This window comes from Clavelina lepadiformis, chromosome 2, assembly GCF_947623445.1.
Source record: "Clavelina lepadiformis chromosome 2, kaClaLepa1.1, whole genome shotgun sequence".
NCBI lineage: Eukaryota > Metazoa > Chordata > Ascidiacea > Aplousobranchia > Clavelinidae > Clavelina > Clavelina lepadiformis.
The window spans coordinates 21,567,288-21,582,694 of record NC_135241.1 but is presented as its reverse complement, the minus strand read 5'-3'; the positions used below and the strand labels follow the sequence as shown (position 1 = coordinate 21,582,694).

Genomic DNA, 15,407 nt, shown 5'->3' with positions numbered 1-15,407 from the left:
TAGTTTGGGAACCACTGCTGTAGCCCATAGGAAGAGCACACCTATAAGCTTACGACAAACAAGGGAACAAGATGATTATTTTGCCATATTAGGAAACGAAATTAAAAGTTGCTAAACGAGGGTATAAGAAAGTTAAATTCAAGTAGACCTATTGCAGGCTTTGAATTCTCAGGTACGGTACCGAAAATACTGGACCGGTCATATATTATAGACCAGGGGTGGGCAAACTGCGGCTCGCCGGCATGTTTTTTGTGGCTCTTCTAGTCTAGGGTTACCATATTTTCGGGGCCTAAAATCCGGACACTCTTTGTTGTCCACTAGCGGTTTTTAAAATGAGTTATGAACACATTATCTGTCAATATGACGTCACAGTAGCAATGCCCCACCTTGTCGGTGCGAACAAAACCCGCGGCCCACTTCGAAATCATTAAGAATTAAACAAACGACAATTTCCTTGGTATTCTAATTTAGTCTGCAACAGACTTCTTGCTGAGCTATTTTTCTACTGCTTTCACTGCTTTATAATTTTCTTCAGCGAATATACGCTCTTATCGTTTCAGACATGTTCTAAATTTTGCAATATCGACCAAGATATAAGGCCTTCAGCTACTAGCCCAGCTCCACTCATCCATGTATGATTGTATCCCAAAAAGAGCGCTGTATTGTCCTTTATGACGTAACAATGAAATTATTACCCGTAACGCAACAAACAAATTAAAAAAATTCCAACCCGATTCGTCTGCTCTCCGCCCATTAAAATGGGTGGAAATGCGGTAATATTCTCCCATTCGAATGGCAGGAAGTATGCCTTTCTTACTATAGAAAGTATAGAGTAAGAAATGTGCATTTGGAATGGGGAGATGTTTAATTCGGGAGAAATATCGTTTGTGGGAAACCCCGTTGCTGAAAGCAGGTCCATTTTAATGGGCGGAAAAATAGACTAATGGCGTTCACAAACCATACTTGTGCCGAAGTAAAATTCTCCCCATTCCAAAGGCATATATCTTACTCTAGGGTTAAAAAGGCATACTTTTAACCATTACCATGGGAAGAAATTCCCGTACTCTGGACCATTTTAATGGGCGGAAAGTAGACGAATGGGATGAAATTCCGGACATTTAAGCATATTTTAGCATTTCCCCCCGGACGCACTTTGAACACTAAAATTCCAGACATGTCCGGGGAAATCCGGACGTATGGCAACCCTAATCTAGTCGAATGGTAAAATTCCAAAAAAATTGTAAAGGCTACCAAGAGTACCGTTTATCAACGTTTCTGTCTAATTTTTTCTTTATTTAGTCCAGCATTTCGTTTATGACGTAACACTAGACATAGAATCCGACATTGTTTACAGGTATAGATTATATACTCTATGGCAGAGGTGGTCAAAGTGCGCCTCGCCGACATGATTTTTATGGATCTTCTAGCTGAAAAGTAATATTCCAAAATGACTACTAATAATAATATAATAACAAAATTGACAATCATTACTGCTTTTGCGGCTCGCTGGTGTTTATAGTTTTCCGCAAGTGACTCTTTCATTGAACAAGTTTGCCCACCCCTGTTATAGACCATGCGACTGTTTCTGTTAGTTAAAAATTTTGTGAACGAATTCAATAGGTGGTATCTAATGATGGTATATGGCATATGAACAAGTTTGAAAAAGTTACTTTTTCTCAACATTGGAAAAGATAGGCAATAAAGCAAAGTAAATACAAAGTCTCCGCGCATCTTCCTGTCGTGCAAATCCCAGTTAGAGTTGGGATATTAAAAGATTTAAAAGGATACTCTTGGTAACACGTGATTATATGCTTTGTCAACGGTTTATTGCAGGGGTGACGAACCTATTCGATGACGCGGGCCACTTTGTCAGTTACGGCTGAGCAAGCGGGCCGCACAATTTTTTTAACATTTTGCATAATAATTAGCATTCAAGCACAACCGCTTCATTTGGCAGATTTTTAGCTGCTCCCGCGGCCGCAAAAAATACATCGATTGAGTGCGGCAATCTATTGAAGACATACTGCTGCGACTCAATTGTGCTATCAGCTTTTGATATCGCATTGCGCAAAGATTAGAAACAGGTGAAAGAAAGTTCAAGACTGCTGGTCTCACCGGACGCTTCGTTCAAGACTGCTGGTCTCCCGGACGCAAAATTTAACCCTAAATTCCGGACATGTCCGGAATTTTCCGGACGGTATGGCAACCCTTTCCTATAAGTCCTATATGCCTTGCATGTATGGGCGTTTGTCAAATCGTTTGGTGGGCCGCACAAAATTGTTTGGCGGGCCGCAGGTTCGTCACCTCTGGTTTATTGGGACATTAAAAGCTGTACTTTATGTAAATTAATGTAAACATTAAAAAACTTACTTTATTATTAAATAACCATAAGCATGAAATAGTTTGAAGCCAAGTGGGATTCTAAATTAGAATAAAATTATACTTTTGTAAGCTGCCAGATCATATACTTACAGATGATTAAATCTCTGAACATGATTGATTTTATACACATATTTTTGCATTCTGTGTTGCACACTTAATGCCACCGCATGCTAGGTCATTATCTGCGTCTATTTCTTTCATCGACAAATAATATTTTGAACAGCGGGCGATGCAATTACTTTAAGTGAATATAGCCTACTATCGCACATTAGATTTGTCGAGTGCGGTGATACCATTGATTTTGTGTGTTATATTTCAACGCATTCTCATGTTATATGTTAACTTGTCAATCGCTTTAGCAAGTGCAGTGATATCCTTTATTCTATACAACAGTGTATGTGCAATCAAATAAGCTACAATGTTAGTAAATATGCATCTGTGTTTTTAACCACCTACTAACAATGGTCAGTTAACAAATCTTCTTGGTGAACACTTCTTATTATGGATTACCATACAAATTTCATGATATATGAAAAATTAACATCATACTGATGTGTGTACACTATATGGAGCACCAAGCGGAGCGCTGTAGACATTACTGACGTATTTATACGCAGAACCAACACTAGAGACAAGACAGTAAGAAGCAGGGGCCTATTTATTAATCAGACGATTATAAATCAGATATCAGCTGCATTTCGATTCTTTCAAAACAATACAATAACTTCATCATGTCCGGCCGTGGTAAAGGAGGTAAAGGTCTTGGAAAGTGAGAATTTAGAGTATTCAGCCGCCCTTCACACAGCTAAGCGCGAGGAAAACTGAAAAGAGTCCTTATTAGGACTACCTCCGCCCATTAGAACCCCCACCCCAAAGAAGCTACTGAGGTAAACCGTAAGGAGTCCTTTTTAGGACTACCTCCTTCAAACAAGATAATGCCCCTGACTTACGCAGAAAGGGTGAAAAGGCAAGGAGTCTGGAACTTCCAGATCCCACCAGACTACAGTAAAGACAGAGAAGTGTCTTTTAAACTAACAAACCACTCGAAAAGAATAGAAATCTACGAGATCTTAAGTAAAGCGCATGTCAAATATGATGTCATAGAAGGCATCATACAAAAGCCCGGAAAAATTGTCGAATTAACGTGCAGGAGCAAAGAATCAGCCATAAAAACAGCAGAAAAATTGAAAAACCGAAAAGAAGTATCCAACGTCATAGCACATGGTGACGCATATGCAAAGCTAATAGTGGGATGGGTGCCGATAGACTTTCCCCAGAAAGCTCTCGACGATGCCCTCAGATGTCTAGGAATTCTAAAGTTTGCAGTCACTGCCAGAGACCGCATCGCGGGCAAGCAAGACGGGAGAAGAATATATACAGTCAAAAAGCAAACCCTATTAGAAGTTAAACCACCATCTTATATCAATTTCGGGCACGAACGATTCACAATAGAGTATACCGGGCAAGAACAAACGTGCAGCTACTGTTCGGAGGCAGGACATATCAACCGCGACTGTCCGTATCGAGAGTTCCCAGAACAACATTTTTACTCGAGCACATCATCGGAAGGAAGGTCAATCGACAAACAAGCGAACATCTTCTCAGGACCATACAAACCCGATGAAGAACAGTTCCCAGCAATAGGTAATGACGCCCATAACGAAGCAAAAAAAGGTCCACAACACTCGACGCCAGTCCAAGACAGAGAGAAACCCAAAGGTAAAAACGAAAAACAAAACCTAATTGATCATTACGACGGCACCTTTTTAGAAAAACCGGAACGCTCTGAAACAGAGGCCGAAACGATGCAGAACCAACAAAAGACCATCGAGTCAAGGAAAAGAAAAGAACGATCTCCAAATGACTCAGACCAGAACCCAGGACAACCCATACAAAAACACAAAGACGCATCCTCATACTCATACACATCATCAGAAGACAACGAAGGAAATGAAGACAACGAAGACAACGGAGACGACACAGAAACAGTTTTTGAGAAAACAATGGAATCAGACGAAGGTACAATGACTTGTGCTTGTAAAGGAGAAATCGCCGTTCCTAAAATGAACGAGCAAATACCTTGTACATACTGTAATAGCATGGTTTATAGATGCAACTGCCCAAACGAGAACGTTAAAATAGCAAATAAATACCGGCAGCAGCGTTGTAACTTATGTGAATACACTTACGTCCCGGATGGAAAATTCTTAAATCTGACCGCTTAAACGCGCATATAGTATAGTATATTCTTATAGTTTTTTTGTGTTGTATTACGTATTAGACAAACGACCAAATTTTGTGAATTGCTCAATTTATTTGCCCCCAACCCGTTTGCACAAACTCTCCAGTCCAACCCAACATTCCATGGTAACTTATCTAAAAATTTGTACACTTAATTGCCAAGGCCTAAACGATAAGGCAAAGCGCACCGAACTATTTAGCAATTTGAAGAGAGATAACGCCCACATTTTTCTCCTGCAAGAAACGAAAAGCGAAGCGCACAACCAGGATAATTGGCAAAAAGAATGGCACAAAGATAAAGCGATTTTCAACTCTGCGCCCAAAAAAATCCGAGCTGCCAAGGGAGCCGCGATTCTGATAAACCACCCATCGATAAGTTTTATAGAATACGACCTCGATGTAGAAGGCAGGTTGATCTCGGCGACGATCGACATCATCGGACAAAAAGTTAAAATAGTAAATGTATACGCCCCAAATGTCGATCAGAATACCAAAGAAAACAACAATTTTTTCCGAGCGGCCCATCAATATTTTACGACAAACATACCAACCATATTAGCCGGAGATTTTAATATAGTAGATGATCCGCAAATAGACAGAGAACCACCATCGCACTTATACGCTGGGAAAAATGAGTTAAAAATTCTCTGCGAAACGCACGGCCTTAAAGACCAGTTCCGTCAATTAAAAGGAAATGTAAAACAATTCTCCTGGCAGAACGGGGAACGCAAATCACGCATCGACAGATTTTACGTGTCAAATAATATTAAAGCCATCGAAATAACACACCATATGACGCAATTCTCGGACCACCAAATGGTAAAAATACAACTTGATGTAATAGCGCCACCCCCAAAGGGGAAAGGAAATTGGAGAAATAACGTGCAAGTGTATGAATACGAACCCTTCGCAAACGTTCTGAAAGAAAAATGGCCTTTATGGTCAACTTTAACGCCCGACTTATACAAAACCCCGAGCGAATGGTGGATAAAAATTAAAGGTAGATTAAAACAACTCATCCTTGACCACACAAAGGAAATGAATCAAAAAAGTAACGAAATGGAAACCCAACTCAAAAAGAAATACGAAAACGCAATAACAGCGCTTAAAAACGACCAAATAGAATTTAGCGAATACCTCGACGCAAAAAGAAATCTGCGAAAATTTAAAAGAAAAAAAATTATAGCGAGAATTGCAAAAAATAAAGAACAATCCGAAAAAATAGGTAGCAAAGAATTTTTTGCAAACTTCAAAAGCAAACAAGAGCAAACGTACATAAAAGAACTGTACGATGAACAATTTTTACCGAATTCTATTCCGAAAGAAATGCTTAAAGCCGCCGCGTCTTTTTACGCCAAACTCTACGCCAGCACAACAACAAACACTAGCGCAAGAAACGCATTTTTGAAAGAGATTAAACGCAAAATAAACCCAGAAGCATCGGCACTTTTGAAACAACCCATCAAGGTAGAAGAACTAGAGAACGCAGTAAAAACAATGAAAAATGGTAAAGCACCAGGTCCAGACGGGATCTCGGTGGAATTCTATAAAACCTTTTGGCCGATAATTAAGAAAGAAATTCGCAAGCTAATGGATTCCTGGCTAGAGTCCAAAACGGTGCCAAAAGACGTAAAAAAAGGCTCCATCACATTAATATATAAAAAAGGGGACGATGCAAATCTAGGAAACTACAGACCCATAACGCTGCTAAATACGGAATATAAGATCTTCACGAAAATCTTAGCCAATAGAATCAGACAAGTAATGCCCGAATTAATAGGAGAACATCAATACGCAACGGTAGGGAAAACAATAGGCGAAGGAACAACAGTAATCAGAGACCTATACGACCACTCGTGCCGCAGAAACAACCCAGCGTTATTTATTTCATTAGACTTCGAAAAAGCTTTTGATTCCATTGAACACGATTGGCTTATAGAAACTTTAAAATCAATGCGCTTTCCAGCTGAGCTAATCGGAATAGTAGAAAATTTGTATAAAGATAGCTATGCGTCGGTTATGGTCAATGGTTTCAAATCGCCAGAAATCGAACTCAAACGGGGAGTAAGACAAGGGGACCCTCTAAGTTTCGTTCTCTTCCTCCTAGCCGTGGAACCGATGGCAGAAAAAATGAACAATAATAGCGAGATAAAAGGAATAAGACTGAGTGGAAAACGCGAAATTAAAAGTGTAAATTACGCTGATGATGTAACACTGACGCTAAGAGACGCACATTCGGTAAACCTCGCAATTGACACCGTGGATCGTTTTCAAATGGCCTCGGGTCTAAAATTAAACAAACAAAAAACGCAAGGGTTAAGAACAAAAAATAGTTTCCCCGAAATCCTGCTACCCGATATAAAATGGCATCACGAAAATTTTAACCTCCTCGGAACAAAAATTGGAAAAATTAACCTAAACCAAATCTGGCAAGAAATTGATGGAAAAATCAAATCAGTGATAAACGAAATAGACAGTACATACGCCACTCTTGATGCCAAAGAGGTTTTAATAAAAGCGAGACTACTTCCCGTCAGTAACTACGCGGCGCAAACTTACCTTGCGCCAACCGAAAAAATAAAAAAAATCAACGAAAGAATAGTTAGATATGCAGTGGGAAAATATGAACACGCAGATATAAACACGCTCCAACTACCCAAGCTAGACGGCGGACTCAATTTCCCAAATTTTGAAATATACGCCGATATAATATATATACGATCGATACTCAAATACTGCCAAGCGAGGGTCCAAAACGAACCGCTGAACGTCCATACGACCTACATAGAATATCAGATAGGCCATGCAATTGCGGACGTGTTGGAAGTAGTCAGACTAAATAATATACCGCACACTGAAACTCGTTCTCCGTACTATGAAACAATAATGCAAATCATAAACAAATACAACCTAAAACGAAATGACTTAATCGAAAGGAAAATCAAAAAAACGTATGAACGCATCATACAAACAAAAAAGTTAAAAGCTATAAGCGATCTTGGTAAAATATGGGAAAGAACACACCTGAAAATACTGCCAAGCTACCTACGCACATTTAATTACAAATGTGCCTGGAACCTCTTGCCATTTTGCAACGAAACGGGAAACTGTACGCCTTCGTCAAAAAACAGTTGCCCCTTTTGCAAAGTAGGACCCGACGCTGCTTATCATGTTTTTTTCAAATGCCCACAAACCAACAAACAATGGAAACAAACAATCAAGGACGCAGAAAAAACTCCTGCAAATTAATCTGCAGAACGAAAACGTAGAAAGCCTTTGCCAGCTAATGTACAACAACGATCGACACCCAAACAAAGACCAACTGCTCACCACCCTAATCACGGCGACCAAACATCAAATTTGGAAAACAAGATTAAAATGCGTCATAGATAACCAAGCTTTTTCACTGGATAAATTAAGAAAGGATGTAAACAAGGCCTGTAATTTTCGAATAAACGCAATACGACAAGACCACCCAAATATAATGAGTATAATGACTTAAACTACAGCCCAAACAATGCAAACACGGGTAATTGTGTTTTCTTGATTGCAGGAATTCGATTGTCGCCACCATTCCTTTTATTTTGCAAGTAAATTTTACACGTTACATTTACCGAACAGACTATAGAAACAGTTGAAGTAAATGCAGTAATTATTACGTCAATCTGATCGTATTATTGGTGTTACTGAAATTTTTCGCGAGCCTTACAAAAATTTATTCTTGTGTACATTTCCTATGAGAAGCGTGTTATGAGAACAAAACAAAAACATGACACTGACAATGAAAGTGCTGAATTATTATATGTGTAATTTGATTATCGTCACCGCTCTTGTTATTAGCAAAGTGAAACCTACACATTACATTTACCGAACAGACTACTAGCAACAGTTGAAGTAAATGCAGTAAATGTTACGCTCATTCTGATGGTTATATTAGTGTTATAATAATTTTTTCGTGTGATTATTAATATTTATTTGCGTGTACATTTTTTCTTGAAAAAGTGTGGTTATGCGAATAAAACAAAAACAAAGATATCAGCTGCATGTTTTTTGTTTTCAATAAGTTATTGTATTGACTCTAGGGTTTGTTTTGCGAATGAGTCCTAAGTTTTAACTCTTAGTTCCTAGGTCTAGCATGTAGGCTATACCTATACGCATCAATGATTGTTATAAACACAATGGTTCTCAGTACTGCAAAAATGCAAGATATTAATGTCTTGAGTCACTTTTTGCAAAGACTTGACTCGAGTGCCTTTCTAAAAAATTACATAAATGAAAATGACTTTATGTAACTTCATTTCTGGTTGATTAGGTTTGGGTATTAGAGTAAAACAATTTTTTTTTCTTTCATCAAAATGCATTAAAGTTTAACTTAAAATGAAGTGTGTACTTGAAACTCGACTCATTCGAGTTTGATGGCTTTGTTACCACTCTGTTGTAATGATATCATGAAACTTGCCTTTTAAGTAAATGAAGTTTCACTCCAAAGCGTTTATATTTGAAAATTGGTAGACTGGATTTCATTCACACTCAGTCTTGTATAAAACTAGAAACAAATGACCTCTATTTAGTGATAGCTTTTGCAGCTAAACTGAAAAGTAAATATTGAACGAGAATCTTGGCACTTTAAAGTCTCGTTCGTGCAATGAAGATGAGAAGCTTCACACTATGAGTTGTCTTACTGAAAGGCGCATATACTGCAGTCAAAAGGTGCCTTGGCTTCATCGCTTAATTAAAGCCTGCTGTATGTCAGTACGTCATTAGAGAGAGTAAGCTTTTTCTTTACAATGGGCTGAAAGGGTACAGTAGCTAAGAGAAGGAGTCATAATGCTAAGGTTTGCGTCCGGTCTGCAGAGTTAGGCAAAAGCGCACTCAGGTGCTAATATAATTACACGCAGTGGCGCACTGCAGGTGCCTTAATGAGCACAAAAATGTGCATTTAGCTGAATTTTGTATGCGTTTAATTAATTGTAGACAGAATTTTTTGCATTTTTAGATTTACCTATAATTATTTCAATATATAAATGTAATGTATAAATGTATAATTTTTTTTACATTTATTCAAATTATAATTTATAGCAAGTTTTTTTAGAAGATAGTCTGACAGAGGCTTGCTAAAGCATCAAAAGTTCAAAACCAGAAACTGGCAGTCTGAACCTGAATACTGAAACAATTGTCACAGTGTCACGCCACTCGGAAAAAACGACAAATGTTAGCGATTCTGTAATGGTTCGCTGTGTTTGGACTTCTTTCCATGCCGAAGATTTTGTGATTGATAATAAGATGTCTATGTTTAAAAACGCTTAATTGTGTAAACGCACCAGACCATGACTAGCTAGAGATGCAAAAAACACGATTGTTTCAAAACGCTTTATTAAGCGTCCTGCTTGACGTGATCGGTACGCGTTGAACACCGGCAAGTGAAGCGTAAAGACGCTCGCGATTGTTAAGCTCAAGTATGTCGCATAATAACTTTAAAAATGATTTATATCCTGTATGACGAAAAAGCTTAAGAAATAGGTATAACATACAAGTATGTAGCCTTGGCCTACAGGCTAACTGCAGCTGGACTGAAAAGTATGGCAGTTTTTGACGAGAATTGTGATTGGAAATACACAAGTAAGGGTACAAGTAACCAAGAGTTATAATGCCAAGGTCTTCATGAAAGTCCTTAGAAATATACTGTACAGTTAGTATTCTAATATTTTAAACCGCCAATAGTGTGTAAAGTCTTACTGTCTTTGAACTGTCAAGCGATTGGCTCGTGCAAAAGCTTTAAGGTTGCTTTTTTCCAGCTCATCTCTTTGATTTACCGAATTAATGTAGAATAAATACTTAAAACATCAATAGGAAACTTAAGAATCAAATCAAACTACTAACATAACTTTTGCAGTTTGTAATAGTAAAACCTTAGCAATCGATTTTAGTCTTTGAGCCAGAAAAGCTTTTTATCTGTTTTATGAATTGTAATTGAATTAGGTCAAGTCCACTGGTTAAAGCTCAGTGTTACTGAAAAATGCTTTATTGAATTGAATTGTTTATACAATGATCAAAGTGGCTTCCAAGTTCAATTTCTCATATCCATCCTATGCAACCTTCGTGCGGGATGTCTATGGAACTGCGACAGAGTCTTGGTTTGATTTAGAAACAAAATATAAAACCCCAACAGGATGGTGGAATCTGATGTTGAAATATGGTGGGGTGACACAACAAGATATTTATTACACCCTGATGTTGACTGTCTTTTGGACACTTCTGCGAATAATAATAACAGATTTCATCTATAAGGTAACAAGTCACACAACCCTTTAAAATAAGTTGAATTTATATCTAATAATTCTTTTTTGGTTTAAAATTTTTTATGTCTATGGTTTGTTTTTAGAGCAGTTTCATTGATACACTTACATGTAACCTGTTTCTCAAAAATATACGTAATGTTGTTCTAAAAAATAATGTGTACGTTTGATTTTTGTAGCATATCATTTAATGACATGCTTTCATTTACAGCCCATTGTAAATAATGCTGGCCTCGATGCCCAATCCACACGAAAGGCCCCAGAAAGTGTTTGGAAGCTTCTGTTCTACTCTTGCACGTGGGCTTATTCTATTTATATTTTGTTTTTCACGGAACATAATTTCTTCTATGATGCGCCTTCTTCATTTTACGGTAAGTGAATTTGCAAGCAATTTTGCATGTAGTGAATAAGTTGAAATAAAATGTGAAAACTGACAACTTGTATCGAAGGTTGGAAGCCACAATCACCTGTACCAACCAAAATCTATATTGCGTATTTGGTTCAGTTCAGTTTTTATGCACATTCTGTTTACGGAACACTGTTTATGGATGTATGGAGAAAAGACTCAAAAGTAATGCTAGCGCATCATTTTGTTACATTGCTTCTTATTGGCTTCTCATATGCATTTAGGTAAGTCCATTCATAAAAGCGCTCAAACATGATCATCAATTAACATCAATCAATTGTGTCTATAATTGTGAAATCTTAGTGCTTATTATTGAAGTTACAGAATGTTTGCTGGTTCAGTGGACATTAAGTTTAAAATGTTATTAGTTTTGTTTTATACTGCCCAGAGGTAGATTTTGGTAAACAGGGAACCAAAAAAAACATTTGCAGCATCATTTCAATGATGCAGTTGTTGACGTTTACTTGAGAGTAGAAAACTTCAATAGAGAGCTAACAAAACATTTTAGTGGTGTCAACATTTTGTTCTTAACTTGCTGATTTTGTCAAACTGATTTGTTTGCATTGCATGGGTAGAAATTACACACAGTGTGTACTTTAACACACAAGCGTCACGGTCTGTGGTAATGTGTTTTCTAATTTTGAAATCAGGAAATGCCCTTTGAACCAACTAGCATCAGCACTTTGTTTTCAACATTTACATTAAATTGGGTTCATTGGGTGCAGAAGCATTTGACATAGCAATTGTATGCACCAATCTGAATTTTTTGTTCAGCTTACAACTTAGTTTATGTAAGGCAATAGAAAGCACATAACACATTTTCTGAGTTTTATAATTTGGTTAAACTCGCTTGTTATAAATAGGTTCCTGTTTCAATTTCAGATATACCAACGTGGGCATCTTAATATTATTTCTTCATGATATAACTGATATTTTACTCGAGGGAACAAAGCTGGCGGTTTATTACAAAACAAAGGGAGGGAAGTGGCATTCCGTTTGTGATTTCTTATCCACTGTTGGCTTTATTCTATTTGGAGTGGCATGGTGAGAGTAAACCTGGTCCCTGTATGCTTGTTTTTAAGAGTTTTTATGTTATCCATGCTATCATTCATCGAAAGAAACATATGCTGTAAATCAAGGGTAATTATGATATTTTATCCCTAGGGACTCAAACGTGTGATCTGGAGTATTATACAATTCTGAGCTGTGTAATTTTTAGCTTTTTTCTAGGTTGATGATAGATTGTTGTGCATTTTCTGGCCCGGTGATATATAAGATTTCATTCAATACAGAACTGCATACACAATTTTTTTTAACTTTGACGTGGCTAGGGAAAGCTAATGGTGCACAGCGTTGTATTATTTAAATGTAATTTACACTGATCTCACAGGTATATCTTTCGCTTGTATTGGTTTCCATTGAAAGCAATGTATGCAGCCGGACATGTCAGTCTAGCAGTTTCACAAGACCTTGTCTTCTACCATTTCTTCAATGCTTTACTTTGGATCTTGCTTGCAATGAATATATACTGGTTCACGGTAAGCATTGTGCCTTGGCAGTTATGGCTGCAGTAATGCCACATGTGCATTATTAACTGTATATGCAATTGATTATTGAAAGAGCTTGGGAGTACACCATATCTAGTACATAGCCATTGCTTGTGATACAGTGGGGATGAGTGAAGTTTATAAAATATTTATTATCTCACATCGTTGTATTAGCAAAGCCACATATACCAGTGGCAGGATTACATGCAAAGTAGTCAACTGTGTTCATTATGCCGATCGTGGCCAGATGTTAATCAAATAAAATCTTAAATAATTTATGATCTAAACTTTAAAAAAATATTTTATTTTGTCTGTTTTCTAATGACTTCAGATCACTGCAAGGCATTAGAAGAATCAGTAGGGTAGTGTTTAAAGTAAATTTAGTTGGCCACATTTTTGATGAATCACATCAGAATGAACTAGATCATCTGTCACTTGACTTTGTTTACTGAAACAGACCATACATCTACAAAAGTAGCACAATTTGCATTCTGATACTTACTGCTTTCCAGAACGCATTGTATGCTATAACTTTGTTTGTTAACGGGCCGCTTGCAGTTATTGAACATTATCATTGCTAAGTCTTACAGTTAAATTCATGTGAACGAGGATTAGAAGTGACTGAAAACTATTTTTCAGTTCATAGTGGTCATGGCCTATAAAGTAGTCACCAAGCAAGTCAGCGAGGTGGACGACACACGTGAGTTGGATAGTAAGAATCTAACAAAGTCAGTCGTGCAAAATGGAAAGAAAAGGTGAGGTCGAAATGTCATTTATTTTCTTGTCATCCACCCTTTGTAGGATGTCTAATACATCAGTATGTCTTTTTTTAAGAACACACTAATTTTATGGTACTTTCGTCCTATATTATGCAAGTTAAAGAAATTGCTAGCTGTGCTGGTAATACTATGTTAGTTTGTGGTTGTGCTCTTAATATATTTACTTCATTTAGTTTGATTATTATGGTCATGATCGATAGCTCTGGTCAATTTATAAACAAATGAAAAATTTTTTGCAGGGATTAATGGATTGGAGAAACTATCTCAAGACGTTATTCCCACTTTTTTAAATAGTGGTCGAGCGTGAGTAACTAATCAGAGAAAAGTCCATTTTATTCTACTAAAACATAGCCCATGCTATTCCTTCAACCTTTGTTAAGATTTTAGTTATAGGCTGGTTAAAGGTGACATATTACCAAGCATTTCCTTATGAGATAATATGTGCAATTAATTGCCCGCGACAGCGTGACCTCATACGCTGGGCTTCCTCCTACTCAGTTTGTTCACGATTTGCCATTGCTGTTAATTGAATTGTTTTCTCCATTCAAGATAGCTTCAGACCTGATTGATTTTTTTCGTTTTTTTATAATCTTGCTTGCTTTTTGCTAGGAAATCGTGTTAATGTCTATTGCTGATTTTTTTTAAACGTAACGTCACGTATGTGTTAAAGTTTTCTTACGTAGTTGATCATTCTTGAAGTATAGTCAATACGAGATCATATATATGTGTGACGGTGAGACCTGTGAAATCGCTGCCTTAATCTTGCTTGCTGCTGGGCCAACTTTTGTAGACATGAGTCGATTGTCCCTTTATTGATTCTTGTAGTAAGTTAATTTGTAATTTCCTGGTCCATCAATCGTCAACACCACATTGCCATGATAGGATGCGTTTGCGTCTATAGCAATCTGTCCATGTCTTTGCCATTGCAATTTAATAGTAACTTCCTCGCACTATTTTCGTTTTGCTGCTGATGACGTGTTTTCATTGCGGAAGGTTTCAAAGGTCACCGTCGGTGCTACTGCCCTGATGACGTAGGTGATGATATTGTCATATCTGCAGAGGGGCTGCTTTGTTAATCTGTACCGAATTTCTGCGCGGAAATGTTTAACCCTACTCCAGTATTGTTTGCGTTTCGGCGTATTATTGCAATCCGATCACCCACGCACGCACATACACACACACGCTGAAGTTACCCAAGTGTTTTCGCACATCAAGCACCAGAGAATTATACCAACATCCGCTCTGTTGTGTACCGTGTGTCGCCGGTTGGGTTTTGAACATTGCTTACTGTGACTGCTTTACTACCCAGCCTACATTTCCCCAGTTTAAAGGCTGAATTGCAATCGTGTTAATCAAGCCTATCGTATTGTACATTAGGTCTTCCCTCGTATTACGTCGCGTCTGTTACAACTGGTAATTGCTGACGACTGGCTCTTAAACTATTTCCGTGCCATCATGCAATTAGCGTTTTTTTTTTCAAATGGCGCTATCAGTTGTCCTGTGACATAGTAGTCAGTCTATATCATGACGCAATTCACCAGAGACGCGTGGTCCTGAGCATTTTTATTCGATCCAAATGTTCGTTTCTGTTGTAACTCGTTGGTCGGTCGATATACTCGGTATCTCCTTGCATGTTGTTTTGTGTTCGTTCGTTATGAAAAGTGTTACATGTTTGACATTAAAAGCTGTCCTACATCTCATAATTCTTTTCTATCTATGTTGATGTTAAGGATTACACAATCATCGAGACAGCTTA

The 15,407-nt window shown here is 37.6% G+C and overlaps 1 protein-coding gene across 1 annotated transcript; it reads left to right on the top strand.

Annotated features, from left to right (window-relative positions):
* Positions 1 to 10,503: 10,503 nt before the first annotated feature.
* LOC143445894 (ceramide synthase 1-like) lies at positions 10,504 to 15,354 on the top strand. Its single transcript, XM_076945280.1, has 7 exons — positions 10,504 to 10,911; positions 11,131 to 11,290; positions 11,369 to 11,549; positions 12,208 to 12,369; positions 12,716 to 12,863; positions 13,512 to 13,627; positions 13,891 to 15,354. The coding sequence occupies exons 1-7, from the start codon at positions 10,669 to 10,671 to the stop codon at positions 13,895 to 13,897; spliced, it is 1,017 nt and encodes a 338-aa protein (XP_076801395.1). The 5' UTR covers positions 10,504 to 10,668; the 3' UTR covers positions 13,898 to 15,354.
* The last annotated feature ends 53 nt before the right edge of the window (positions 15,355 to 15,407 follow it).